Genomic DNA, 25,880 nt, shown 5'->3' with positions numbered 1-25,880 from the left:
GTAGCAATAGGGAAAGAAGTCAGGGAGCAAAGACAGCCATGCTGCAGTACTATCAGAATATGTGATTGTAGTGGGAAGAGATACAACGGCAGTCAGTGACAAAAAGAAGAATGAAAAGAGTGAGAGCAAGTGGCAGGGTTGCTAAATGCTGATCAGTGCTTTAAGGCAGCCTTTGATTTTTTTTAATTAATTATGCATTCCCTCATACTTTGTACTGCCGTTGATTTAATTGGACTCCTTATTTTTAGACAAGTACAGCACGAGGAAGATAGGATACAGCTTTCAGAAGCTCAGCTCTAGCCTCATTCTGCCTCATTCGATACCACTGGGAGCCAAATTAGGCTAACGCTGAGCTCTTCTGAAAGCCTCGTGCTCCTGATGCAGTTCAGCACATCACACGGGATGGAGTAACCTCCATTCAGCTCCAACCATGCAGGAATCCATGCAGAACTGGGCTCAGCATCCCCAAATATCCCAAAACCGTAACGTAGGAAAGAACAAGTTTAGAGGAGCAGGGAAAGGTACTGAAGTCTGTCTGCTACTGAAGAATTTGCCCAGATACTCGCGTCAGCCTCAGCACATGCAAATGGTTTTGTGTAACGGCTGAGGGAGGCAGGGGTGGTGAGCAGGAGCAGGCCAGCTCAAGGAATAGGGAAGGGCTGAGGCTAGGCTGGAGTCACCTCACCTGCCTGCACGCGTGGAGCAGCAGCTGCCAGCACTGGGAGCACAGGATGCTGCAGATCTGCAGCGCCAAAATAAGTTGGTGATTTTCTCTACGCCTCAGTTCCTCCAGTCATGAGATCCCCAGACACATATGTCTTGTCAAAACACATTCTGCTCTTTCGGCTTCCCCGAGATAATCACTTCTGCTAAACTTTCCCAGTATGTCTACAGTTGTAGCCATATAAAAGTGCTTCTGTTGGGAATAGTTTATCCACTTTCAAATCTCAACTGTTGTACAACAGTTTTCAGACCAAAGTCCTGCCTGCTCCCATGGACCCATGGCTCAGAAGTGCAGAGCATGCATTTGATCCCTGATGTCTGTGAGCATCCAGCTCCAGCAGTGCCAGGACTCCCAAGGCCACACTTTGTGCACGTCTGCCTGACGGCCGATGACTGCAGCATTTCCTAGGGCTTGCTTCTGAGAGGATCTTCTGATGTCTAAGGCCCTGTTACATACATACAGCACAGAACACATTGCTCTGTTGGCCTGATGGAAAGACTGAAATATTATTGCCACATTCGTTGCACTTACAAAGAAAAACACACTTTCAAGACATCAAGCACACACAGAATAGATAAGATGGAGCTCGGTTGTAGAAGGTTTGCATCACGAATAATTTTAGAAAAACACCCCCACATCAGTTCTGATACTCCATTGCGGGGGAGATCTACGCTATGGAAAGGAGATGATGCCAACGTGTTTGTGTCTGTCTGCTCAGCAATACCTGCCTGAAAAGATCAATCTGGATAGCAAGGTCTTCAAGGCAAGCCTCCGAGACTCGGCCTCCCACACAGCCCTGGCACTGGGACGAGGTGTGCCTGCACATGGGAGAGGCTTCTGGTGCAGCGCTGAGGCGAGGTGCCAGCCAGCTCTGGTGAATGAATGGCAAAGGAAAAACAGTGAGGAAAACCACGTCGGCCTCAGACAGCACATCTTGTCTGAAAAGCTTTACGGTCAAAAGTCTTTGCTAAAGAAAGCACCAAATCTCCCAGCGTTTAGACACCTGAGCAATCCCAGAAAGTCAGTAGTCATGTTGCCCCATCACAAAACCAGAGGCAGAGGAAGGGCTGGGTGACACCTCACATGTGCAGGAATGTAAAACAGCACGGAGCGCTTTGCGATGACAAACAGCCACCTCAGAGCACAAACCAGTGAAGTTACTCCCCTACAAACAGGAGAGCTGAACACTAAAGAGACCAGTGCATCCCAATACCTGCTGGATTTGGGAGCCCTTCACTGCAGGCAGGGAACTGATCAAGGAGAATGCCGTGGTGGGAGGAGGCAGTGGGGCTGTGCAGTGCTGGGGGATGCAGCTCTGGGAAGGTGTTGAGTTTTGCTTTTTGGAGGAGTGAGTTGGGGTATGTATGTTAAATACAGTACTGCTCCAGCAAATGCACTTGGTGGCATCACATCTTTAGGTCTCAGTGTACTGAAAAGAGTTCCTTCTATTTTGGCAAATACTTTGACTAAAATCCTTAGAAATTCTGCTGGAAGAACAGACCCAAAGGCTTGATTTGCAATAACCTTTCAGCAAACGCTTTGCAGAAGAGCAGCTGGCGTCTGCTTATATCTCACTTAAGTGTGTAAGTACCTGCTTGAAGTTAATATATGCATAATTACTCTTTGGTGTAGGGATGATTACAAAATCCAGGTATCATCAAGGTCTTCCTGTTTTCTTTCTTTGTAATCCACTTATTTATTCAGCAAGAATATGATCAGATAGAGGAATAGAGTTAGAGCTGGCAGGCCATATAAAATCAATAAGTTTGCAGGGAAATGCTCCCTCTGTGAGACAAAGTTTTCTCATTACATTCTCAGATCCTTCTTTATCTCGGCATTTCTCAGTTTATCACAATTCTTCATTTCCTGTTCCCTTACAGAGTTCAAATACACATATATATACATATATCTCTATGTGTCTTCACGTGGCTTTTTTTTTTTTAACCCTTCCACAGCTAACATTCAAACCTTTCAGAGCCTTTTGGCCAGACCTTACATACAAATGCCAGATAATTTAATCTGAAATTTGGGACTTCCCACAACAACTGATTTTGTAAGAGGAAAATAATTATACCAGACGTTTTTATGCTATCTGAAGTTGGTCAAGTGGGATAAGGCAGACATTAACACAGCTATACTTCTTTCCAGTTTGGATAGCTAACTTACTTTAGTGTGAAGGACTCCCAGAAGTAGCTACATTTGCCTAAATTTATTCCTCTTGCAACAAGAATAGGCAAACTAAAGGTGAAATCATTTAGAAGTCTCCATCAAAGCATTTGTTACAGCTTCGTTTATCTACACTTTTCCTAATGCCACAGTCTGCAAGGTTATATTAGAGAGTTCACCAAAACTGGCAAAGACTCACAGTAGCTGGGGGCTAAAGAATGATGAGACCAAATACTGATGCACTGAAATTCAGACCTGGGCTTGCTAACTAGCTATGTTTTCTAATGGAAACTTTGACATGAGCTTTAGTTACTGGTTTAACCACACACTTCATAGATCTCTGAGACACAAGACCAAGACCTGTACGTGATGTCTCACCCAACGACCAGTACCATGGTGCTCCCAGCCCCCAGCACTGTCTGGGGCTGTTTCAGCCCTGAGTCAGTGTCAGGTCTGCCTCGCTGTCTGCTCCATTCACCCTCCTGTCCGCCGTGTCCTACAGCACTTCAGGCATCTTGCCCACCTTCTCCGTGGCAATGGTGGACAACTTGGACCTACCTAGATGGTAAGAAACAGTATGCAAAGAAGATTTACATAAAAAATTGTGAAATAGTTGTATTGCTGAAAACAACTGAGGCTGAAAATAATTCCTGAACAGAGCTGTCTAGAGCAAGAGGCTATTTTGAGAGCCTCTTCTTGCCTCTAACCCAACTATCTCAACACCCCACCCTTCTTCCTTCCACCTTCCTTAATTTCTTAGACTTCCTTCTAGTTGCTTTCTGTGAGTCTATTTTAGGTGTGAGATTATGGTTAGCTTCTCCCTGGGCATCTACTTCTCATTTTCTGTCTTTGGGCTTTGCCTTTTCAGCAAAGTTGTGAGTCTAAGGTCCCTCCCAGATAAACAGACATTGCCTAGAAAGAACAGAAAATACCTACTGCAGAAGGCAGTAAGGTGGTGGAGTGAGCTTTTCCAAATGCAAAGCCTGCATACACAGCCAAACTTGCTAAGTCCAGCTGTCAAACATGAGTGTCTGAACTCATCCATCTCAGGCAGACAGGTATGCACACCGACCACAAAATATCACTGCTTTGCTATTAACCATCGCCTTTTCTTTTGGTAGAAAATAATTCCATCTCACACAGTGACCAATGTTATATTCCAGACGAGCCCACAAAACCTCACTGTGGAGCTCACAGATGGATTTTGTTGTATATTCTCTTCCATCCACCAATGTGGAGAGGGTTTGACACAGACTGGATTTGGCCACACGGGCCTCATCCTTGATGTCTGACATTATAATGACAGTTCCATCTCTGTCAACTCAGAGCAAGCTCAGAAAATTGTTCATTCTCCCTCTGAGGAAGCTTCATCACAAGATCCAAACTGCATTGCTCAAAGCCTTGCTTTCAGCCTTCAGCCACATCGTGTTGACATTGGCCTATGTTACCTCCACCCCTTTCCCTCTGTGGGGCTGGGAAATCTCTCCTTAGCTCCGGGCCGTGCTCTCTGCACACACCCAGCCAACGCTGCCCTAACCAGGGGCTACAGCCACCTCCTGGGAGCAGCACATCCAGACCTCCCAGCACTGCACTGAGGATCCATCCCCCAAAGCGCGGCGCTTGGCGGCTGGCAGGGCAGTTCCTGGTAGACCCGGTGTCACCGACTTCACAGAACAGCAGCTTTCTGGCAAATTGTGCAACTGCACCACCCCCAAACTTCCTGTTTTGAAACCCCAAGAAGCTGGAAAATGTTAACACCGGCACTTTAAAGTGCTAGTTGCGGCATTTTTTTTTTTCTTCTTCTTCCTAAAGATCTACACAACACCAGCAAATTCTACACGGAGAGGAGGAGAGCGGGGACAGGGGCAGGAAGGCTGTGTGCCACCACCAGCCTCTGACAGCCCTCTGTTCGTTGCTGTGCTGTCACCAAGCAGTGGCCCAAGCAGGAGGTGACGTGGCAGATGGTGGGGCAGGTGCTGGTGGACACAGCATCCCAGCTCCATCCATCCCACCCTGGGAAACCCACTTGGATGGGGAGAGGAGGCCCCAGCAATGATAGAACCAGGAGGCAGGAAACAAGAGAAATGGCAAATCTCTGTTTCTCTGCAGCTCACTTCTATATAGGAAGAGCAGTAGTGAGAAGGAAGAAAGCATTGTGCTTGTCTTGAACAACGCAAGGGAACTTCTTTCTTTCCAATCAGCATGACAACTGCTTCCCTTTCTGGTTGTCCAGAATCCCTTATCCAGCTATCTGAAATTCTAGATGATACATCTCAGCATTCTTAAACCACTAACTTGGCTCCTGGCTAGCTAGAAATGTATGAAAGCCACTGGGATGAAAGTTCCTGCCCTCCTGTGCTGCACAGAGTATTGAATAATGACATTTAAGTCATCCTGCAGCACTCTGGCTGGTATTAAATGAGGTGTTTGAATGGGACAGGCCTCTGCTGAAAGGCCTTCAGTTATCAACTATTTCATTTGAATTGATTTGTATGATCTGCATTTTGCACATCCTCAGAATTCTGCAGCCCTTTACCAGCTGCAGTCATTATCCCTATCACCTTTCCCAGCTCTCACTCTGCAGCAAAACGCTGAACCTTTGTGAATCATCCAGCTGAGCTGCTGCCAGCTCTCATGACTTTGTTACAGAACACGGGGATGGCGTTTTCTTAAACATCCAGCTGCAGGACTTGTGTTATTTTCAGAGACTGCCAGGCTCTGTTTCAGCAGCAGTACATCCCTACATGTGCTTGTACCCACACCCCATCTCTCCATCACACAAGGACCCAATGGAGAGGCTGTGGCAGTGAGCACTGGGCTTCCAACATCTGAGCCCATGCACCACGTAAAAGCTGTGCTATGATTGTTTGAAAGAAAATAATATCCTGTTTCCTTTTTAAACTGTATACCTCTTTTAAAATGTTAAATGGCTGCTACATTCCTTTCTTTATCCCGGACACTTTTTACGAGTCTGTACTTCCCTCTTCTTCTGCTTTAACAAGCTGGCTAAGCTGAGGATTAAGGGAATGACTTAGCACACATGTGCTACGGGAGGGGAAAAGAACGCCTTCAAAATCTTATATAACATAAAAACCCAACACCCAAAGCAGACACACACACCCAGGCCCTCATTCTTTGCACTTAAAAGTAATGGTCATCATGGTGCAGCCAGGCTGCAGCTTGCCAGCTGGACCATCCTCTGAAAAAAGAACATTTAAGTGATGGAAACTAGGACTACATAGCAGTGCTTTTCCCGACCTTCCTTTTGGTGGTGCTTCCCATTGCTCTCTCTTTCCTATAACCAAACTCAGCGTTGGCCAGCTGGGAGCAAGCAGCCACTGCTCCGGAAGGAATAGGAAGAGAACCAGTGAGCCCTGTCATGCTGTCAGGTACCTTCTGTAAATATTTATGTGACCTACAGGATGCAGCGCAGTTTGACGTCTTGCAGTCTCAGCAGCCACCGTGCAGCACTGCAGCTCCTGTCAGAGCTCCCATCTTTCAGACAGGACCTGGTTCTCTGCCTGGCTGTGATCTGCTTATAGCACTGCTGACCTCACTTGGGGTGTTGTGCCGAACCGCGTGTTCGCAGGGTGCAGCTCGGGGAGGACGTGGCTTCAAGGAGAGCAACTCTGTCAAACACAGCGAGGGCTTTATGTCCTCTGTCATGTGCAGAAAGCAGCAGAAGGAAAAGCTGAGGTAGTGCCTGAAGGACTGAAGGGAAGAAAAAATAACTCTTGCCACGCACTTATTATGTTAGAGTGATTTCTTCCTTCCAAAAGCACTCGGGTTTTTCTTTTTTCCTTACATACTGCAGAAAGGGAACCTACCCGCCCCCTCCCCATAAACAGGAACATGATCCCTAGTGATATCTTCCTGTCCCGTCCCTATTTATAACTGTAAGGTCACTCGAATGAGAACAGAAACGGTATCATATGATTTTTGGTGACCAACTGAATGAAATATTGAGAATTCTGAGGAATGCATTTGAATAACCCATGAGACAAAACGTTTGGAAAGAACACCTCGACGTGGCTGGTTTTGTTTGTAGGACAGCAAAGCAAATCTTCAGACAAGCAGTCAATTATTTGGAATTTGGCTGTTTTCCCCTACAACAAATAATCAAGTAATTAAATGGACAGAAGTTTTGCTTGCAACGTTGTTCTTCAATGGGCAATTGTTTATTGAAAGTCCAAAATAGCCACATTTCTACTACTGTGCTGTTAACAGTACAAACAATTGATGCAAACTGAAAAAACTAAGGGATCTGCAAATGTCACTGAAGGGGCAGCTTGGAAACAAAGACAGAAAAGCTGGGAATTTCATTGTTTGCAAAGAATTTATATTTGTTTCCCTTTAATTAGTGCTATAACAGAGGATACAGATTCAGGTAGGCTGATGGGCGCTAAGTGCTGGCCTTACAGCCTGTTCTGCACCGACAGCCGTGCTCCAAGCAGCAGCTGCAGCCCCATCCTGCAAATACCCGGTGTCCTCCCGTCAAGCCAGCATTTTATTTGTTATTCTTTTACCATCTACCAACACAGACTGAAAAATGTCAGGGTTGAAACAGCTACACACACCTGTTTGAAGACTTGGTTGTATAAATGCCTATTCTACGTGCACACACAAACAAGCAAAAATAAGACTGGCTATTTCATAACCTAACAAAAACGTTCCGTGGGGCAGCATTCCTCTTTCAAACTCTTTTAGCATAAATTACAATCCATAATTCCTATCTTATCATGTCAGGCAGCTTCAAACTGAACCTAATGATGAAGAGAGCCAAGTTCTTCCATCATATTTAATGCAGTTTCCAGCAAATCTTTATTTACACAGCTAAATATTTTATGGGCCAAAGATTCGGGGCTACTTGTAATGATGAATTCATCCCTCTGAGGGGTTTTGTTCACAGATAAGAAGTTTGTCTAGGTTTGAGGTGCACGATGAAAGGGAAGATTTAGTCATTCCCTTTCTTTTACAGGCTGCCTCCGTCCTTCCATTGCTCATTCACAAATCCCTGGTGCCTCTGTAGGCAGACAGCTCGTAGGTGGATCTGAGGTAGAGGCTGCTGCTGGCGTTTGTGAGCAGTGTACAGGGCCGGCTCCTTCCTACAAACCAAAGGGTCAGCTGTGCCTATGGCAGGGTGAGGATCTCTGCTTATCATAGCAAAAGGAGAGCCAACAGGAATGGGGAAATTCAGCCCCGGGCAGCAGCCAGAGAGGCCAACTCCTTATGAATTAGACATGGCTGCTGGAGATGGCTGCTCTGCACCCAAGGGCTCAGCCCTACTGCATGACTCAGCCCCTGCATGGGGATCCCCGCTCACTGCCTGCCCCCAGCACTGTGTGCACCCCCAGCACGGCCGTGCATCCACTGCTCTCTGCCCTCTGCATCTCAACTGTAGTGAGAAAATGGAACCCGTGCATTTAAATACCTCTTAACAGTTCACCCAGTCCCTCTGTCCCTCTCTTGTGCAATTTGCATTAACTTTGCTGCTCGTTAGCCTGTGTGCGAGGCACTGCTGGCAGCAATGCCACCCTCCTTTTTGAAATTGGACTGGAATAAGAAAGCTGAGCAATTACAAAGGATTTCTGTGTGGTGCTACTGAGACCAAAGGCTCTCTTTATGGTTAATGCATCATTCCCCATTACAGCCATTTCCTCTGAAGTAAATGGGATTTTGCCATTATACTTTATGTTTATTGATATATATTTCCTAGCTGAATTGACATTACTCCGTTGCTCTTTTTTTTCCTACCCTGAAATTGCAGGAAGCCAAAAATCCTTCAACAATAATGAGTTAAATTCTGTTGTGTGCAGAGCTCTGCACTCTCCCATTAAGTGGGCTGGGATTAAAATGGGCACCACTTACACATTAATATGCATTCCAGAGTAGATACTATATATGACTCAGGCTAAGGGACCAATTGTTTAGCTGGGACTCTTCCTAACAGTACCTCAGTGCCATTCAACCAGAGGGAAACTTTCCTTACAACTTGACACTGAAGAGTGAGGTTGAACAATAAAAATACCTGATTCTTTGTAGTAGCTAAAATCCCTGCAGCGCTCTTGGAAGGTGCTGCTGTTGGCATCCCCCCTCTGCACACCTGCAGTTGGATGTAGCATCTCCTTCCCTTTCTCTTCTATTTGCTGTCTGGTGCTACTGTGCATTGCTGATTGAGCATCCTGTACTTCATCTCCAGAGGCAGCAGCAGCTGAGATATGGAGGACTGAGTGGCTACTAATGCTGCACAAGGCTTCTCACCCTTTCTGAATCCAGCTGCAGTGTTGGCATGACCAGAAATGGTCACAGTGTGATGGCAGTTGGATGGACTCTGAAAAACAAGTTATTTTCCGGCTTTTTTCTTTTCTCGTGTCACAGCACCACTTCTTATCCCTAGCTGCAGTGCTGCAGCCAGCACTTGCCACCCAGCGTGGGTAAATCTGAGCACCTAAGCCACAGCTAATCACCTAGTTAAACGACCTGATTTTTTCTCAGGATCTGAGTTTTGTCTTCCAGCTCCCGCTCAGCAGCTGGGAAAATCAGGCCAATTCTCAAAGTGGCCAAGCATAGCTAGAATGGGTTTTGAGCATTCAGCTTCTTAGAAGCGGATCCTAGCAGGGCCTCAGAGCAGGAGCAGCCAGAGGAAGGGTCCTCTCCAGGTCCTGACTATAAAAAATGCCACTTGGGAGAGATTCAGTGCCTGCCCTAAACAGGAGCTATCAGTCATCGGCAGCATTCCTAGCAGTAAATTAAAAAGAACATTTCTCAGCTTCAGGTCCCATGATAAAAATATACCTTGCCTTTTGTTTGCTTTATGCAGTATTTCCTCCTTGCACGGAAAATTAATTTGAAAAGGGAGTTTATTGTCCCCGTGGATGAGATAGGCACCTTCTGAAATTGCTCATGAACAAAAGTGTGTGGGGCCCAGCCTCGTGCTTCTGACACCCTTTGGGGTCCTGGGAGTACAAAGGCAGTGAGGAGGGAGCTGCAGTCAAACCCAACAGAACTCCACTGTGCAGCTTTCCAAGGCAACATCAATTCATGAAGCCAACAAGTTAACAAGGGTGGGTGGCAGAGCCGTCTGCCCTGCTAGATTCCTTCAGAGATCTGCTCTGGGGGCTGGAGAGAGTAAATAGGGAGAGCAGCTTGTCTGCCTGCACTCTGCAGCAGGAGGAACTGCTCATCTCCAAGCTAGAGCTTTTCTGGGAGGGCATTCTGAATTCACTGCCTCGGACACAGCACAGATAGACGCGTTCCCTAGCAAAGGTTAGGGAGTTGAATTTAGTAGGAAAGAGCCTCAGCAAGAGGAGGAGGTCAAACAAGCAAAGCAACACAACAGAAATGTTGGATAGAACCGCAGTGAGGAAAACCCACAGGCGGTCAGCAGAGGCAGCTGGCCTCCCTTACAGCTCTGCAGCCTGTGCAGAGGGAGAGCTTTCTGCAGAACTACTGCAAGCAAAGCAGTGGCTGCTGTGCAAAATGCATCTGTGCCAGCCTAGGCAAAGGTCAGCCAGGCAGAACAGAACCAACCGCGATGCTGGCCCGTCCTTGCAGAGGCAGGTGCTGGGACTAGCGGATCTCAGATGAGCGCTGGCAGATAAGGGCAGCAGAGCGCTTCAGGAGGAAGTATTTTCATAATCACACATTTGCAACACTGCCCTTTTTTGCAGCATTATCTTTCTGCCTTCCTCTTACTCTCAAAATGAACAAAAATACGTATATTCAAGGGGTGGGGAAGCCAGTGGCAGAGCTGAAACACAGCTGAGTCAACAACACGCGTCTGTGACCAAGTGGGTGACATTTCACATCGCTGCATGGTTATCAGAGCACCCGCAAAAGTCATCACTGCAGACAGAAAGGGCAACGGGTAAGCAGATGAATGTCTTATGTGGCCCTATGGGCACAAGCTGCTATGCTGGAGGGTCCCCACTGCCCTAATCCTAGAGCCGTGGATCATGACCCTCTTCCCTCACCTGGACCATTTCCTACAGCCAGCCCTCCTGCAGCACATAACATGGGGTGTTTGGTGCCCTGATCCTGTCCCTTTGGTCAGACACATTCCCTCTGGCTTCACGACGTCAGCAAGCTTTCCGAATTATCATTAAACTGTAACATACCATTTTTAGTAGGTTACTGTTTGAGGCCAGCCACTGTAAGCTGGAAGTTTTTCTGTCCTCAGCCAGATTTTGTCATTAATAGCTCCGAGACACCCCATCTGTTTCTGGCACTGCCATCTACAGGATCCCTCCTCTTCCCCTGTCTTCGGAGGGGGCTGCCTTTGACCCCACTGCCAACGCTGTGTGCTCCTCAGCCCTTCCTCCTCCCACACCATTTTGCACAAGTGCGTGCCGAGGGATTATCTGTTGTGAATTAGATTAAACCAACATCCCCTTCAGTCTGACCTCCTTCCTACCACATCTGCAGCTCTTAAGAGCAACGCTGCCCTTTTTCCTTTAAGCAGGAAGCTTTGAAATGAATTCAAGGTGCGTTGGCCTCCCGACACTCAGCTGAGGTCTGATTTCTGCCCCCAAACTCTAACGTTTCTATCCCTTTCTGCCTCCTTCACTCTTATTTTTTTCTTAAATATTTATGCCTTCTGGATTCTGGGTGGATTCCTCACTTTGGCAGTCAAAGCATTACAAAGCTGAGCTGATCCACAGCTGCATTTCAGTGCTGAGCACTTGGAAACACTACAGGGATAAAAAGGCAGCACCACACGGGTTTGTTCTGCAACCCAAAAACCCGCTTACCAGAAGACTTCGGCCTTGTTAGCTGGAGTGCAAAGGGATATACAGGCACCCCGAAGGGAAATAAACAAAAGAAGAGCACATTCACAGAGCAAGGGACGAAGGGAGCTAGTAAATTTTGCCAGGTTATTCTAACCGGGAAAATCTCAGGTTTGTGCCCCCTTGTGGCGACTGCATCTCTCCTGTCCTCAGCGCTGCTGCAATGCCTGCACGTCAGGGCTGAGCCTCACCCACGGTCACATCAGCAGAAAGCAGTCCTAGGACCAAGATAAATAATTGCACGACGAGATTGCAACACAGGACGCCCATGATTTGCATGCTTGATGTGCGGCTGCAATTATTACTTTTAATTATCCTCAGCTTCACCCCCAAAGTTTGACTCCTAGTTTTTCCTGTGTGTATGCACAACATGTAACCCTACTTAGAGGGAATTCAGGCAGAACTCAGGTCGCAGTTAATGTGGGGCTAATGATGTCTATCTTGCCAGAAAGCAGATGTGACTTTATCCATATATCACCAGCACTGAAATGCTCTCTGTTTTGCTTTCCCTTCAGACAAAAAGCACTGGCATCGACAGGTGGAAGAAGCGTCCAAGCAGCATGCGACTGGTTGGTATGAAGTAATACATGTTAAACAGAAAAGAGTACAAGAAATGAGCAGCTTTAGTGGCTAAGATTTTAGCCATTAGGAAGCAGAATGTTACTGCAGATGTTTTGATGGGAACACGGCCTGAAACACAGTTGCAATTAGAGAGCCAGTGTTTGAGGGCTGTAAATAAACAATGGAGAAAAAAGCCTTGTCTGACAGTTGGTGATCTCCAGCAATAGCAAAAAAGGGGGAGAGAAAGGAACCGGTCCTCCCTGCACTGCAATGCCCAAAGGGAAAACTAAGAGCCGCCTTCTCAGAGATGCTGAGCCATTTTCAGTGCTTTCCCCACCACGTTATGCACACTGAATGTCAGACGGAGGCAGTGAGTGAGGTCACATCTTCAGACTCTCAGTCTGAAACTAAAATCCAGTTTTCTGTATTACTTAGTAGTGGTAAGGGGCTGCAAGAGAGATGGCGCAGCCCTCAGCCTGACCCCCAAGAGTTGATTTTTTTTCTATGAAGGGAGATGGAAACAGAGCAAGGACAGGGGAAACTGATTTTGCTGAAGAAAACACCTTTCTATGCCAATCTAACCCTCCTTTCTCCCTCTCAGGCTGTTCTCCCATGTGGGTGATCCATTCCTGGATGACACCCTGCCTCGGGAGTACGTCCTCTACCTGCGCCCCACCGGCCCCCTGGCTCAGAAGCTCTCTGAGTTCTGGCAGCAATCAAAGCAGATCTGCGGGAAGAACAAAGCTCACAACATTTTCCCACATATCACCCTGTGCCAGTTCTTTATGGTAAACCAGAGCTCCTCTTTCTGCCGCCTTTATGTATGCATGCATGAGCAGCCCCTGTCAGGCTCAGGCTGGAGATGCTGCACACTTCATTCAGTTGCTGCAGAAGGGAATTCAGGGGTTATGACAAGAAGTGCCTGTGCTTGGTGAGGAGGTAATTGGGTTTAAAACGAGCTGTTTTCAGGGAAGAGCAGCAGACCAAATTCACGTAATCACAAATGATTGTTAGCATGGGAAGAGCGTGTGCGGGGGGATGAGGCTCAGGAGGTTATTTGGGGATAACTGATCCCGCTTTGAGGACAAGGGATGGGCAGAGGGCTTCTGAAGATGCCTGTTTCTGTGACCCCCTGCTTTTTTCTCACTGTGTGCCAGCAGAGGCAGACCATTCATGCATACAGCACCATTCACACTCACCCACTTGAGCCTCTCTTTCTCTACCAAGTGCACAGCAGAGCTGAGTGCAGGCAAAGGGATCAGCTCTCCACCTGAGCAGTGCTTGTCCTGTTTCCTTTGGCAGTGCGAGGACAGCAAGGTCGATGCTCTCACTGAAGCCCTGCAGGCCACCGTGATGCGCTGGAAATGCAAATTCCCTGCCCCTCTGCCCTTGGAGCTCTACACGTCCTCCAACTTCATCGGGCTTTTTGTCAAGGAGGAAAGTGCTGAGGTGCTCAAGAAGTTTGCTGCAGACTTTGCTGCAGAGGCTGCCTCCAAAGCAGGTGGGTGACACTACATCATATGAAACCCCACGCTTCTCCCATAGTGGCCATTTCAGAGGTCATCTTCTGCATTAACCTGGCAGTCTTCCATGAGCAGGCAAAGGGATAATGCCCAATTAATATAAAGTATGAACAGGAATTTAAATGACAGGGCTGCCCACAGGGGAGCAGTGATACCTGTGAGCTGAACCAAGGGTGGTCTGAGAGCAGCACCCCTCCGGGAGCCTTGTTTGTCAGCAGGTTTTCACTTTAAAGATCACCTCACACTTAGTGTCAAGCGCTGCTCCTGAAAGGGAAGTTGACATTTGGCGGTTCTTTAACCTTTCAGACAGACTGCAGCCTGCAGGGCTGAGCATTTCCTGCTCCACTCGCCGCCACAAAACCTTCCTCAGCCTCAGAAGGGCTGCTGTGCACTTCTGAGATGCACACGGGGCTCTGAGAGAAGAGCCAGAGCACCCTGACAACCTTAAAGGAGCCTTTCCACCAACCCTGCTCAGTGCCAGCCAACCTGCAGCCCAACCCAACCCATCAGTTCTTTCTTAGGGGCAGCCAATTGCTGCACTGCTTGGTCAGTTTATCACACTGAAGTCCGTGGGGCTTCTTTGGAGTCGCAGAGCACATCGTCTCTCACCGATCCAAAAAAAAAAAAAAACAAAAAAAAAAGATGGATGAACTTGCAAAGCTACTCCTGGCTGGCATTTACAGCCAAGTCTATGAATAGCTGCAATTCTGACTGAATAATCAATCAAATTTAATTGCAATTTTCAGTTGAATAAGCAAAAGTGAATTACATGCAAACAATGCATCCTATGATTTCCACATCCACTGGGAGAGTCCCAGTTTTTCACATACTTCCACCTTTCTGCTTCCCTGAACCTCTTCCTGATTTAGATACTATTTTTGCAGGATCACTTTGAATCATTATTTTACCTATTTCTGCTTTCACAATTTGGGAACACCTTTCCCTCAGTGAGTGAGCTAATAATCCAGCTAAAGTACGTGAAAAAGATGTAATCAATTTACATGAATATGGATATCCATGGATACATGGATTTGTAATTTCTACCATAAGAGAGAGGAGGGACAGTGAAAATAATGCTGTTTCACTTGCTTATTTAGGGGAGATCCTCAGCTCCCAGTGACAGAAAGGCTGCTCCTCACTGGGGAAGTCTCTTTCAGCAGAAGGCCTGTGTGTGTGCATTACAGCAGTTGTTATCACACCATCCAGAAGAGCCCCTTTTCTGAATTCAAATGACTTCTGGCAGTTTGGCAGGGATGTTTGGTCTACCACCCTGGTGTGACTAAGAACTGAATCAGACCACAAATCCCATGGCTCGATCCGAGGCACAGCACACACAGGGAGCCCACGTCTGACTTACCCAAAGCCCTTTCAGAAACTCACCTCCAATATCTTCTGCTTAGGCTATCTCAAAAAGCTGCACTACCACCTCCTGCTCGTGCCCCACAGCCGCTCTCCCACCTCAGAAAAGCTGCTAATCTCAACAGCCCTGTCTTGCTAACTGACATCTTCCTGCTGCAGATGTGCACGTGGAGCCCCACAAGAAGCAGCTCCACGTGACGCTGGCCTATCACTTCCACACCAGCCACCTGCCCACGCTGGAGAAGCTGGCACAGAACATCGATGTCAAGCTGGGCTGCGACTGGGTGGCTGCCATATTCTCCCGAGACATACGCTTTGTTAACCACGAGGTAGGAGCTGTAGAGTTTGTTTCAGTCCAAAAAGAAATGGTTATCATTCTCCAACACAATATATGGAAAAAAAATTATGTATTTCTATTCTGCAAATTGGGACCTTGGGTACAGAGAAAACAGACAGGAGATTGGTCTCATCTCCTGTGTGCTTCCCCAAGTCAGATGTCTAAGTCTGAGCCAGCCACCTGAGGCTCCCTTTGCAGTCAGTGCAGTGAAACAGACACATCCAGGAAGAGCACCATCCTCCTTCCCTATGTGAAGAGCCAACTCGGCCTTTAGAAGCTGCAAGCAGTCAGTGTTATCACCAATCACAAAGGGAGCTGCTGCTGAAAACCAGCTCACATCTGTGCCTATCTAGCTGAAGGCAGCCATGTGCCAGAGCTTTGGCCTTGTGCTATCAGGTGACAGTGACTAGCTGACTCCCTTTGAAGATACCACAGTTATCTTGGAGGATTAATGAGCAAATGGGCATCAGAGCTGATGATCCTGGTTTTTATTTGCATGATACCACTGAAGGAGTCAGACTTGCCAGGGCCAGCAGCTTGCCTGTTCTCCCCTTCAGTGAGGACTGCCACAGCCATTCCTAAGTAAAGTCACTGGTAGACATTCAACACATGTGGATTCCTCATGCTCCAGAGCAGAACAGATCACAGAATTATAGTTACAGATCTTTACCCCACTTTTTTTTACTTTATCTTGCTCACATTGGAAAGCACAAAGAAAAGCAGGTGGTCACAGCTCAGTATTACTCATCACCTATTAGCACACAGTTCTGAGAGCAGGATGTCACAGATTCAGATCTGTTGTCAGCCTTAGCTCTGTTTCTGCCTTGACTTCAAAAGCAATAGCAGTGAGAACTGCTCTTGTAGGTCAAGCACAAGTGGTTACACTGGCAATGGCCACTGAGCACAGAACTGCTGTGAACTGCAGCTCACAAGAAGAGTGCTGTTCCATTTCAACCAAAAGCTGACATTTAAGCACGCAGTCATGTCTTTGCCCTCACTAAAAAACATCCCCTCCTGGTTGTCAAAGACATGACTGAGATCAGAGAGAAGAAAAGCTTTCCAGCAGTCTAGGAGTGAGAAACAGTAGGAATTCCCTCAAGGTAACGCTTCCCTGGATAAAGCACAGAGGTGCATGATAAGGAGAGCTGCTTACACCATGAAAAGGCTAAAGGTCTGGGTGGAAGTTGCCCCTGCCCCACTCTACTAGAAGTTCCCTTCCGTGAACAACTCTTTCATTCATTTGTGCTTCTGTTTCTTCCTCAGACTCTACAAGTGATCTATCCTTACACTCCCCAGAACGATGATGAACTCGAACTGGTTCCTGGGGACTTTATTTTCATGTCCCCAGTGGAACAAACCAGTACAAGTGAGGGCTGGATTTATGGCATTTCCCTTGCAACCGGCTGTTCTGGGCTGCTGCCTGAAAATTACATCACGAAGGCGGATGAATGTGGGACCTGGGTGTTCCATGGGTACGTAAAGCTGCTCAGTCTAATTCTAGTCACTGCAAAAAGGGAGCTCAGCAGCTGAGATTTCACCTGGGTAAGTGAATAGTCTCACTTCACTTCCTCAGGGCTGCTGAGAAGGTGGCTTTGGGGGAAACATTCTGGCACACCAAGCCCCATCTGGTAAGCAAAGGAAGCACAGGTGCTGGCGCCATGCATGGGATTAGAGAATGATGTGATTTATTCAGCTAGGATGTTACAGCAACTGTTACTCATAGGATGGCTGCTGCTGGTTGATAGAGCTGGAGCAGATGGCTGCTGCACAGACACTGCAGTGAAGGCATCTCTGCGGTGGGACCTGGGTCACAAAGCTTTGAATTTGTGCATTAATTTGGGAAGTGAGATCTGTTGTGTATGATTCCATGGGGAAAAGGTCTGGATCAGCAAGATTTCTTCAGACACTTTGCAAGACATTCAAAGCAGTTATCACCTGCCTGCCATTTGCTTCAGTGAGAATCAACCTTGACTTTTGAATAAGGTTATGCTTTCTGCCTCTTGATTTTGATAGGAATTAGATGAACCTAGTAAAAACCTACTGCTGGACAGGTGGGTCTGGGCAAATCCCACAGGGATGTCTGCATCCCTAAGCACCCAAACACCTTTGGCACAACAGGAGCATAGAAAGTAGCTTCTCTGTAAGAGCACACGATAACAAGGAGAGCAGAAAGACACATTCCTGCCTGCTGTCTGTCCAATAATCCCAGGCAGGTGCAGAGGTTTGGGCATGGTCACACAGCAGATTACAGAGGGAGAGGATGGAGATACAGAATGAGATGCAGACAGTTGATATCTCAAATTTCAGTGGGCAAACATGGTTTGTGGGGAGAGTGTCAGAGCAGAAAGGGAGCACGTGACACCCCTGTCAGCACAGGACAAGCACTGACCTCACTCAGCATTTAGTAGAAATCAATCCAACATCTCATCAAGCCAAGCAAAATGCAGGAAACAAAAGAGAAAAAAAACCCAGCTTTTTTTTCTTTGTTCGTGACTTTTCAAGCTTAACACACACGTCATGGTGAGCGACAGATGGAGAGCAGACACAGGGCAAATGTAGCTTCCAGGCTCACTTCCAGATGTGATGGCAGTGACCATTCTGTGCTTCTGTAAACCAGTCCTGGCTTCACGCTGAGTCCTCCCCAACCCAGAAGACCTTCAGGCAGGGATAAGCACAACAAGAGATCATTCATCCCTTCTGTCACAACCATCCATTCTTTTTCTGCCTGCCCTGTGAAAAATGGTCACCACTTATAAAGGGCTTCCACTCATATGTGAGCCAAACTGAACAGTCCTATCTATCCCGCATCTGTTGCCAAACTTCAACTCATCTTCCATTATAAGCAAAGAAAAACCCTCCAGTAGCCAGGGCTTAGCAAAATTACAATCAAGGCACATGGACAAAGTCAACCAGTGAGCCTGACTGAAGTCAGGACTTAATCCAGGGCCTCCCATTTGCAATCCAGCAAAAATTGTCTTTTCTTCCCACAAAAGTTCCCATCCAAGATGGTTCACATCCACAAATACTGCAGCAGCCTGTTCTGCACACTGCTTTTTTTCTTACAGTACCTGGAAGGATTTTGAGGCCTAGAGAGACTAGCATGGGGAGCAATTATTATTGCAGCTAAAAGGAAAGCCAAACATTTTCTAACTCCAGCACTGCTTTGTCTCCAGGCAAGCAAGGAAAGGCAAGCAAAGAAAGGAAATGCCCCTTCCCTGATTACTGCTAAAGATTATAAATCATGAACCAGAGCATGCAATATGAAGCATTTATCAAAAACATTATTATATACCCGGAAACAATCTCATTTTACACAACAGCTTCCCACAGGGAATATTGGGTTACAGAATGTCATTTGGTCAAAACAATATAGCAAGCCAAACACAACCAAAGCCCAACTGCCATCCAGGTCAACACGTTCACCATTAGATCCTCTCGGTAAGATGAGAATGGAGCACAGATAACTTTATTTCATAGGCATGAAAGAAAGCATGGCACTACTCACCGGGATCGCAGAGCTGCCACATGGAGGAGGTGGGACCAGTGCCCAGAGCTGGGAATGGGGCTGCTGGTGGTGAGCAGTGCTTTGTGCTGCCTCTGTGTACACAGCCACGTCCTGCTTTATTCCTGCAGAGGAAGAAAGAAAAAACAGCCATTGAGTTTTCCCTCCTAGTCACAAGAGACTGCATTCTTCAAGTGAAAATCATGCATTATTGAGACCATTGCTAAAATACAGCTCATTCCGGGCTGCAGCACCATAGCAATACCATGCAACAGATATGGCAAGGAAAATGCTATTCTGAGACACTTGAGCAAATCCTTAATACAGCAACATAAGGTTGCTTGTGCCTGCAGATTAACTGGTTTTGGAATATTTCTCCTGAAAAAGATTTCCCTGTTGCACTACACAAGCAATGCAGAAACTGAATTCTGGCCTCTGCAGGACACAGTTTCAGGGCTAATATCCAAACTGTGCCTCTAGAGCTCAGCTCAGCACACAAACTTCCATAGTGCTTCCATAGACAAACACAAAACAAAAAGGCATCCCTGCCCTATGAGAAGGTTGTGCCTCAGCTGCAGACCAACTGGCTGCCATCACTAAGAGACAAATCTGATGAACCGTTTCTTAGGGCAGAACAGGCTTTGCTTTCAGAATGGGGCAGAATGTCCATGAAACCAGACTGTGCCTTGAGAGACTTCGGGTCTGAATCCTTTCCCTGTCTCCTAAAACAGGAATGGCATTGCTTCTATTCTGCAGACCCCAAAGATTTGCCATGCATCTAAAGTGCATTTCTCTGCCAGCTGTGGCACGTTGTGGCATGACTGGACCTGCTAGGGTCTGGTAGGGGAAATATTTGTTCTCTGATTGGTGCTATAAGCTGGAAAATAATTGCAGACAAATTGTTCCAGCATCCCATACAACCCCACCTAAATCCTAAACCTACGTAACCCCTTCTTGCCATTCCTGCAGGAAGGGTGATGGTGTTAAGAATTTCATGTTATCTAGCAGTAGTTTCAGGCCCAGCACTAGCTATGTGGTTATGCAAAAAGAACAGCTGTTTTTTTTTTTCCCAGAGTTGTAAGAGGAAAGCTTCAAAAAGCAAAATACATGAGCCAGAAACGCTCATTTGGGAAGCCTGATGTTTGTTCTTGTTTGCTCTAAATCTTATGATCTGAAAGTCAAGGACACTTCATGACTGCTCTGCTGCTAGTTCTGCATCCTGCAAGTGAAAAATAACCTTCCTGAAATGAGCTCGACACTCCTTTAGGCTGAACCTGGCTGCATTTGTAGCAATGTTAGGAGATCTGTTCTGACTGAGCCTGGGAGGGCACCTGGCCACAGCTATGTTAGACACAAAATAATGTTGTTGGCTTTTTTTACCCCTTGTGGCACCAAGGTAGAAATCTTCTGGTAGCAGCACAACCTACTGGTGAGCTGAAGCTGCTTGGAATGAATCTGAACTATAAATCCCATCTGTGTAGTGCATGTATATATCTATACCTTAAAGCCTCCCCAGTGGGGTATTTTCTACACCACCTTGTGTGCCTGTGAATTAGGGGGCTGCCAAGTCAAAAGGAGAAATACTTCACCCTCAGCACACAGAGCCCCAGGAAGTGGGAAACCCAGCAAAGGTACAAAAATTGGCTTGCCCCACAGAAGCCACAAAAACCAGGCATTCAATGCCACAGGTCTCTTGCATATACATTTAATGGCATACAGTAGGAAAAACAAAGTGCCATCTTTGCATCTGTGCACCCAGCACCATCCAAAAGCTAAAACTTGTGATGATTCCCTGCACTGTTTTTCCATTACCAGCAAAGCTAGAAATAGTCACCTCCTCCACCCCCAAATGGATATCAGCACTATAGATATTACATAGCAGGCTATTTTGGCTCCCTGAGAGAGGCCAAAGCTATTCCTTGCCCCTTTAATAAGCCTGAGAAATCAGGCTTGGCACAAGTAGAAGGGGGAGGAAAAAGAGCCCTAATTTTTCAAGCTATTTGTGCCTCAGTGGTTTTTTTTTCCCACTGTTTTCTTCCCATTCTGCGACAATATCTGGTTACTTTCCCTGGAGATCCTTCTCACCCTGATAGCAGTGAGTGACAAGGCAGAGGAGTCCTTTCCTACAATGAGCACTAATGGCATTGTGTCATGATGGAGACCTTCCCTCCATCACCTCCATTCTTCAAGGGGTTCCTGGCCAGGATGACATCGCCTCCGGAACACAGCAATGTCACCAGGAGCGAGGAAGGCAAAGCATCTCCCCCGTGCCATCTAGAAGACAGTAGATGCTATTGTCTGCTTCAGTCTCTGTGTGCCAAGAGGAGGAACCACAAGGCTTTGGGAAAAGCTTCCAAGCAATGACCTATGCTTAGAAGATGACTAAGCTGAAATAGTGTCAGAGGTTTGTGTTTTCCAGCAGTGGAAAGGAGACACGGCTGAAGGCAGGGGGGTGGCTCTCCTCCAGGCACAGTGAGATAGGATGCCTTTGCCTCATCACCACTTGCAGTGAATCCAAGCATCTATTTATAGAGAGTACAGCATCCACGGCCTTTCGGCAAGGGCTTAGGGAGAAAATTAGTCTCAGAAATGGTGCAGCAGTTCCTCGGGAAGAGGAGTAGTGAAGCAAACCCTCAGTATTCTCCTGGCTGGTGCTCCTGAAAGACTGCAATGTGGGCGAAGCAGTAAGAGGCTGAGAGCTGCAACACTGAACTAAAGACCGAGATGGGCCTACCTAAGAACTTAAGCTCCTTCTCACCCTGAGATGTTCACATTTCTGGGCTAGTGAGGATATATCCATGTGCAGCTGGTTGTGCCTGTGCTATGGGCTGACCGCTGAGCACAGGGATGAATGCCGGCCTGTGCTCCCTGCTCAGGGCTTGGCACACACACATGCACTGCAGAGCTGCTGGATCAGAGCAGCTCTTCCTTTTCCTGCCAGCTGGAAGCACAGTCTGAGCATCTCCCTGCAATACATCATATGCATGTACTCTGCACAGGAGGGTTAGACAGGATTTCTCACCCCGGCACCTGGTCAAATTTCTCACAGTTTATCCACCAAATCTCCTCCTACATTTAACTGGTTTTCAAGGTCTGCCTGGTACCTCGACTCATCCTTGCACCCCACTCCCACCAGATAAGGGGCCAATATCAGTACCAACAGTGTAGCACTTTTTACATCTTCAAACTGGCACAAGACAGATTGAATTTGCAGATTGGTTCTTTACAAAAAATGCAGATGACCTACTTTTGTTCCACTGGTAGGAGCATGGGTGTTATTTTAACAGCAGTGAGAAGCTCCTCTGAGATTTTATCCTATCTAGGTGCTCATCAGGAAGCAACTTCTGATGTTTTTAAGGCACTGAAAAGTGCAAGCAAAGGCAACCATTGCTGTCAAAGCAAATGACCACGTGCATTAAATGACAACCTTTTAATGACTAAGCAAGTGCAGCCCATTCAATGTAAGCGAATGAGCAGAGGGTCACTGCAGGTTCTGTAATTGCCTGTCAGTTTGCTCCCCTGGGTCTTGGTCACAGGCTTTGAATGTCTGGGCACGAGAGCTGTACTCAGAGGGAGCGTCAGCAGATAAGCATCTTGAGGGAGAATGGGATCTATTATGTCCCTCTGGCCGCGTTTCACAGGAAGAAGCACTGGTGAGAATAAATTCCCACTGTAGATGGGAAATGGAATAGACAGCACTGAAAAATGTGGATGCAACCACCCAGACTGAACACGTCACTTCCCTACAAGGCAGTACAACTGTTTTGTGCACAGGAACCATGAGAAGTGCCCAGGATGACAGGCAAGGCTGTGCTCCAGCTTTCCACTGTACCCCTTAAGCAGCAAAGCACTGATGCTCTCCTTGCTCCTCCCAGTCAAAAGGAGAGATGCAGTCAGCTGTAACCAGCAATTCTGTGTGCTGACTCTCCATCCTACAGCTTGCTTCTTGCCAGTACCAAAAGGGACATTCCAGTTCTATTTAATATGGGTAATGGTCCAGAGAGCAATCCACTACACTGGTAAACAAACTAGTATGTGTATTTCCCATTTGTAGCACAGCCACTGACCAGCCCAAATACCAAGCACTGTACAAATATAACTAGCAGCAGCTAGAGAGCAGCAAGAGAAATTTATCTGTAGCAATTAGCTTCCAAACTAGTCCACAAAGCCGTGGTGAGTAACGTGCAGCAGGTCCCCAGATGGGGCTGATGCTGGCCCTGTGGCTGTGAGAAATGTTCTCATGGAAAATGCCAGGACATTAAAGGTCTGACGGCCTCACAGACCAACGCCTGCACACTGCTGTTCAGTGAAACTGTTCCTAAGGAAACAAGAAGCCCATCAAGACAAGGTTCATCTCTTCATGTGTGTATAATACCTAGCAAGGTGCTCTCTAGGCAGATCTAAAATACAGGTAATAAAGTAATAATGTGAACTACAGTAATTATCATCTGTTCCTGCAGACAGCGGCCCAAGGGCATGATGCCTGAAGCACTCCCAAAGCCAACACCTTTCTGTTTCTGGCAGGTCCTACTCAATCCTGAACACCACATCTTCCCCCTCCCTTCAAGCATTCACCGACGGAGCTCTGGAAAGAAGACAGCAGGAAGACCAAGGGCCTGGGGACACAGGGCCACTCACCATCATCTGCCAAAATGTGCAGGTAGGGGCCCTCACACACACAGATCACACACACTTTCAACATCAAATTTCCAGCAGCTGTTTATTTCCCCAGCTCTTATCCTCTGGTCCCGTTTCACTGCCTGTGCTGGAAGTTTCCACTTGCAATTCTCTACAAGCTTTAGAAGGACACAACAAACCACATGCAGAGAAGACTTCACTATTGCTAGCCCTGCTCTTTGCAGCCAAGTGAGCAGAGGATGAGGACCTGCCAATTTGACTTTTTACACCAGCATAACCAACTTCAGAGAGCTTCCTGTACCTGCATGAGGCTAAAAGCAAGAGCTGGCCGGCCCTGGGTGCCATTAGCAAATCAGATCTCAGAAAAACACTTGCGCTTTCATAAAGGCCAAAGATGCTGTCATTTTTTCTTTCAGCCACTGAGAATAAGCAGCCAGCCAGGGCCTCAGAAGCGCTGCCTCTTCGTCTGCAGGCATGGGGAGAGAATGGATGTTGTTTTTGGGAAGTACTGGTTGTCGCAGTGCTTTGATGCCAAAGGTGAGTGGGCTCCTTTGGGTCCCTCAGGCTCTGGGTTTAGGTGAAGGAAGGACAGTAACAGCTGCCCAGAGCAAAGCTGAGATGGAAACTCTGGTTTCCAAAGCGGTGCTTTGACATTGTGACAGGACTGCACCAGAGGCAGCAACAAAAACCAAGGAGTAAATATTGCACTTGTTAACGTTTAGAAAAATACTGCAAGAACAAATTCTATTAAAGTAGCGTCACCTAAAGAGCATTTTCATTTGGAAGTGATGCTGATAGCCAATGTCCAATGCAAACACCTGTTAAAACTTTGTATATTTGTTCTTGGTCCTAAATGTAAAAGGGTACATTTTGAGTGCCTTTCAGGGTGCAAACTAGAGATGGCAACCCAGTAATATGACTGTAGGCAAACCATGATCTGCCACGAGTCCCCGATATATTTCTTTATGTACATACACTTAAGACAGAGGCTACAGCTACAGACCATAATCTCAGGCATTGTCAGCTGTAGAGCTGTTTGGAAATTTATCAAAAAAAAGTTTTTTTTATTTGAAGGGATGATTTTACAGCTACTTTCTTTCCAAGTCACATTTGAAGAGCTCTGATATTTTTATGCCCCGTAGAAGTGTACAAGTTGGTGTTTCAGTCTTCGTGGGTTGAAAATCACTTTCTTTTTGGCAACCCTAAAGATAACTTGAAAGCATTAGGAACATTCCTTGCAGATTTTGAATGAATACAGCTTAATTTTGTCAGGTTCTTGTTAGTTTTACATAGGAAACACTGCTTGGCAGCCAGGTCTAGGCAGTGCCTGCAAGGTGCAGACGTTGCAGCGCTGGAGGGAGGAAATAGACACGATGCTTTCTGTCTCTCTGACCTAATAACTCCAGCAAGTGCTCCTGACCTCTCCCTTGCAGGCAGGTACGTGCGCAGTAACCTGAATATGCCTCACAGCTTACCTCAGAGGAGCGGCGGGTTCAGGGACTATGAAAAAGATGCGCCCATCACTGTGCTTGGCTGTACGCAGGCGAGGCTCGTTGGTGAGTTGCCCCTGGCAGGCCTGAGTTTGCCCAGGAAGCTTTGCTATCTCCCTCCCACGCACTCAGACACAGAAAGAGAAAGCACAAAGCAAAAAGAATGAATCAGGGGCCCCAAACCAACACCATTTCGGTGCTTCAAGAACCTTCCTGAAGTCTCTTACTGGCAAGCCCCTTCTTGCCTCATTCAGGTGCTGCAGCTGAATGAAAGGCAAAGCAAAAACCCCAGGCCGTGGTATAACATCACATGAGCCATGAGCAGCGCATTTAGTACTGCCCTGTAAGTGTGCTGCACTGGAAGATGGTATTATTACCAATGTCACTGAGAAATGCAGCAATGAATGCAGACTGTGGTCTTGCCTTGATTTTGACAATCTTAAGTTGTGATCTGCAGTTCACCACACTGATGTACTTTCAGCAGCCTATCTGGGTTTACGTTTGCGTGGCAAAAACACACTCCAAATTATTCCCAGGGTTCACCCATCCTCATCGCTGACTCCTGATCCTGTTAGTTTGTATACAGAAAGATGATTATTCAGTACTCAAGGAGCAAATATTAAGCCTGGTGACCAGGGGAGCCCGACTCCCCAAAGGACAGAGAACAGCACTTTGCATTTTCTCAAATTCACATCCTTCAGAGCACTTCACGTTGGTCACATTCAAAGTAGGGCAGCTAAAATTATACTTGCTTTCTAAACAAAAATAAATCACCGCACGGCAGCGGGACGCGC

General features: G+C 46.9%; 1 protein-coding gene across 1 annotated transcript in view; it reads left to right on the top strand.

Annotated features, from left to right (window-relative positions):
- Positions 1–25,880, top strand: part of UBASH3B (ubiquitin associated and SH3 domain containing B) — a 55,599-nt gene that overhangs the window by 20,507 nt on the left and 9,212 nt on the right. The window contains exons 2-9 of the mRNA XM_042831990.1: positions 12,192–12,245; positions 12,839–13,025; positions 13,540–13,738; positions 15,279–15,448; positions 16,720–16,928; positions 23,483–23,618; positions 24,013–24,133; positions 25,030–25,152. Of these exons, the coding sequence (XP_042687924.1) occupies positions 12,192–12,245; positions 12,839–13,025; positions 13,540–13,738; positions 15,279–15,448; positions 16,720–16,928; positions 23,483–23,618; positions 24,013–24,133; positions 25,030–25,152 (1,199 nt within the window). The remainder of the gene's footprint in view (positions 1–12,191; positions 12,246–12,838; positions 13,026–13,539; positions 13,739–15,278; positions 15,449–16,719; positions 16,929–23,482; positions 23,619–24,012; positions 24,134–25,029; positions 25,153–25,880) is intronic.

The sequence above is a fragment of the Centrocercus urophasianus genome, unplaced genomic scaffold (genome assembly GCF_019232065.1).
Source record: "Centrocercus urophasianus isolate 14NV4802_14NV808 unplaced genomic scaffold, USGS_Curo_1.0 seq_37, whole genome shotgun sequence".
NCBI lineage: Eukaryota > Metazoa > Chordata > Aves > Galliformes > Phasianidae > Centrocercus > Centrocercus urophasianus.
Note: the sequence above shows the minus strand (reverse complement) of the source record. Positions and strands in the feature narration are given on the sequence as shown.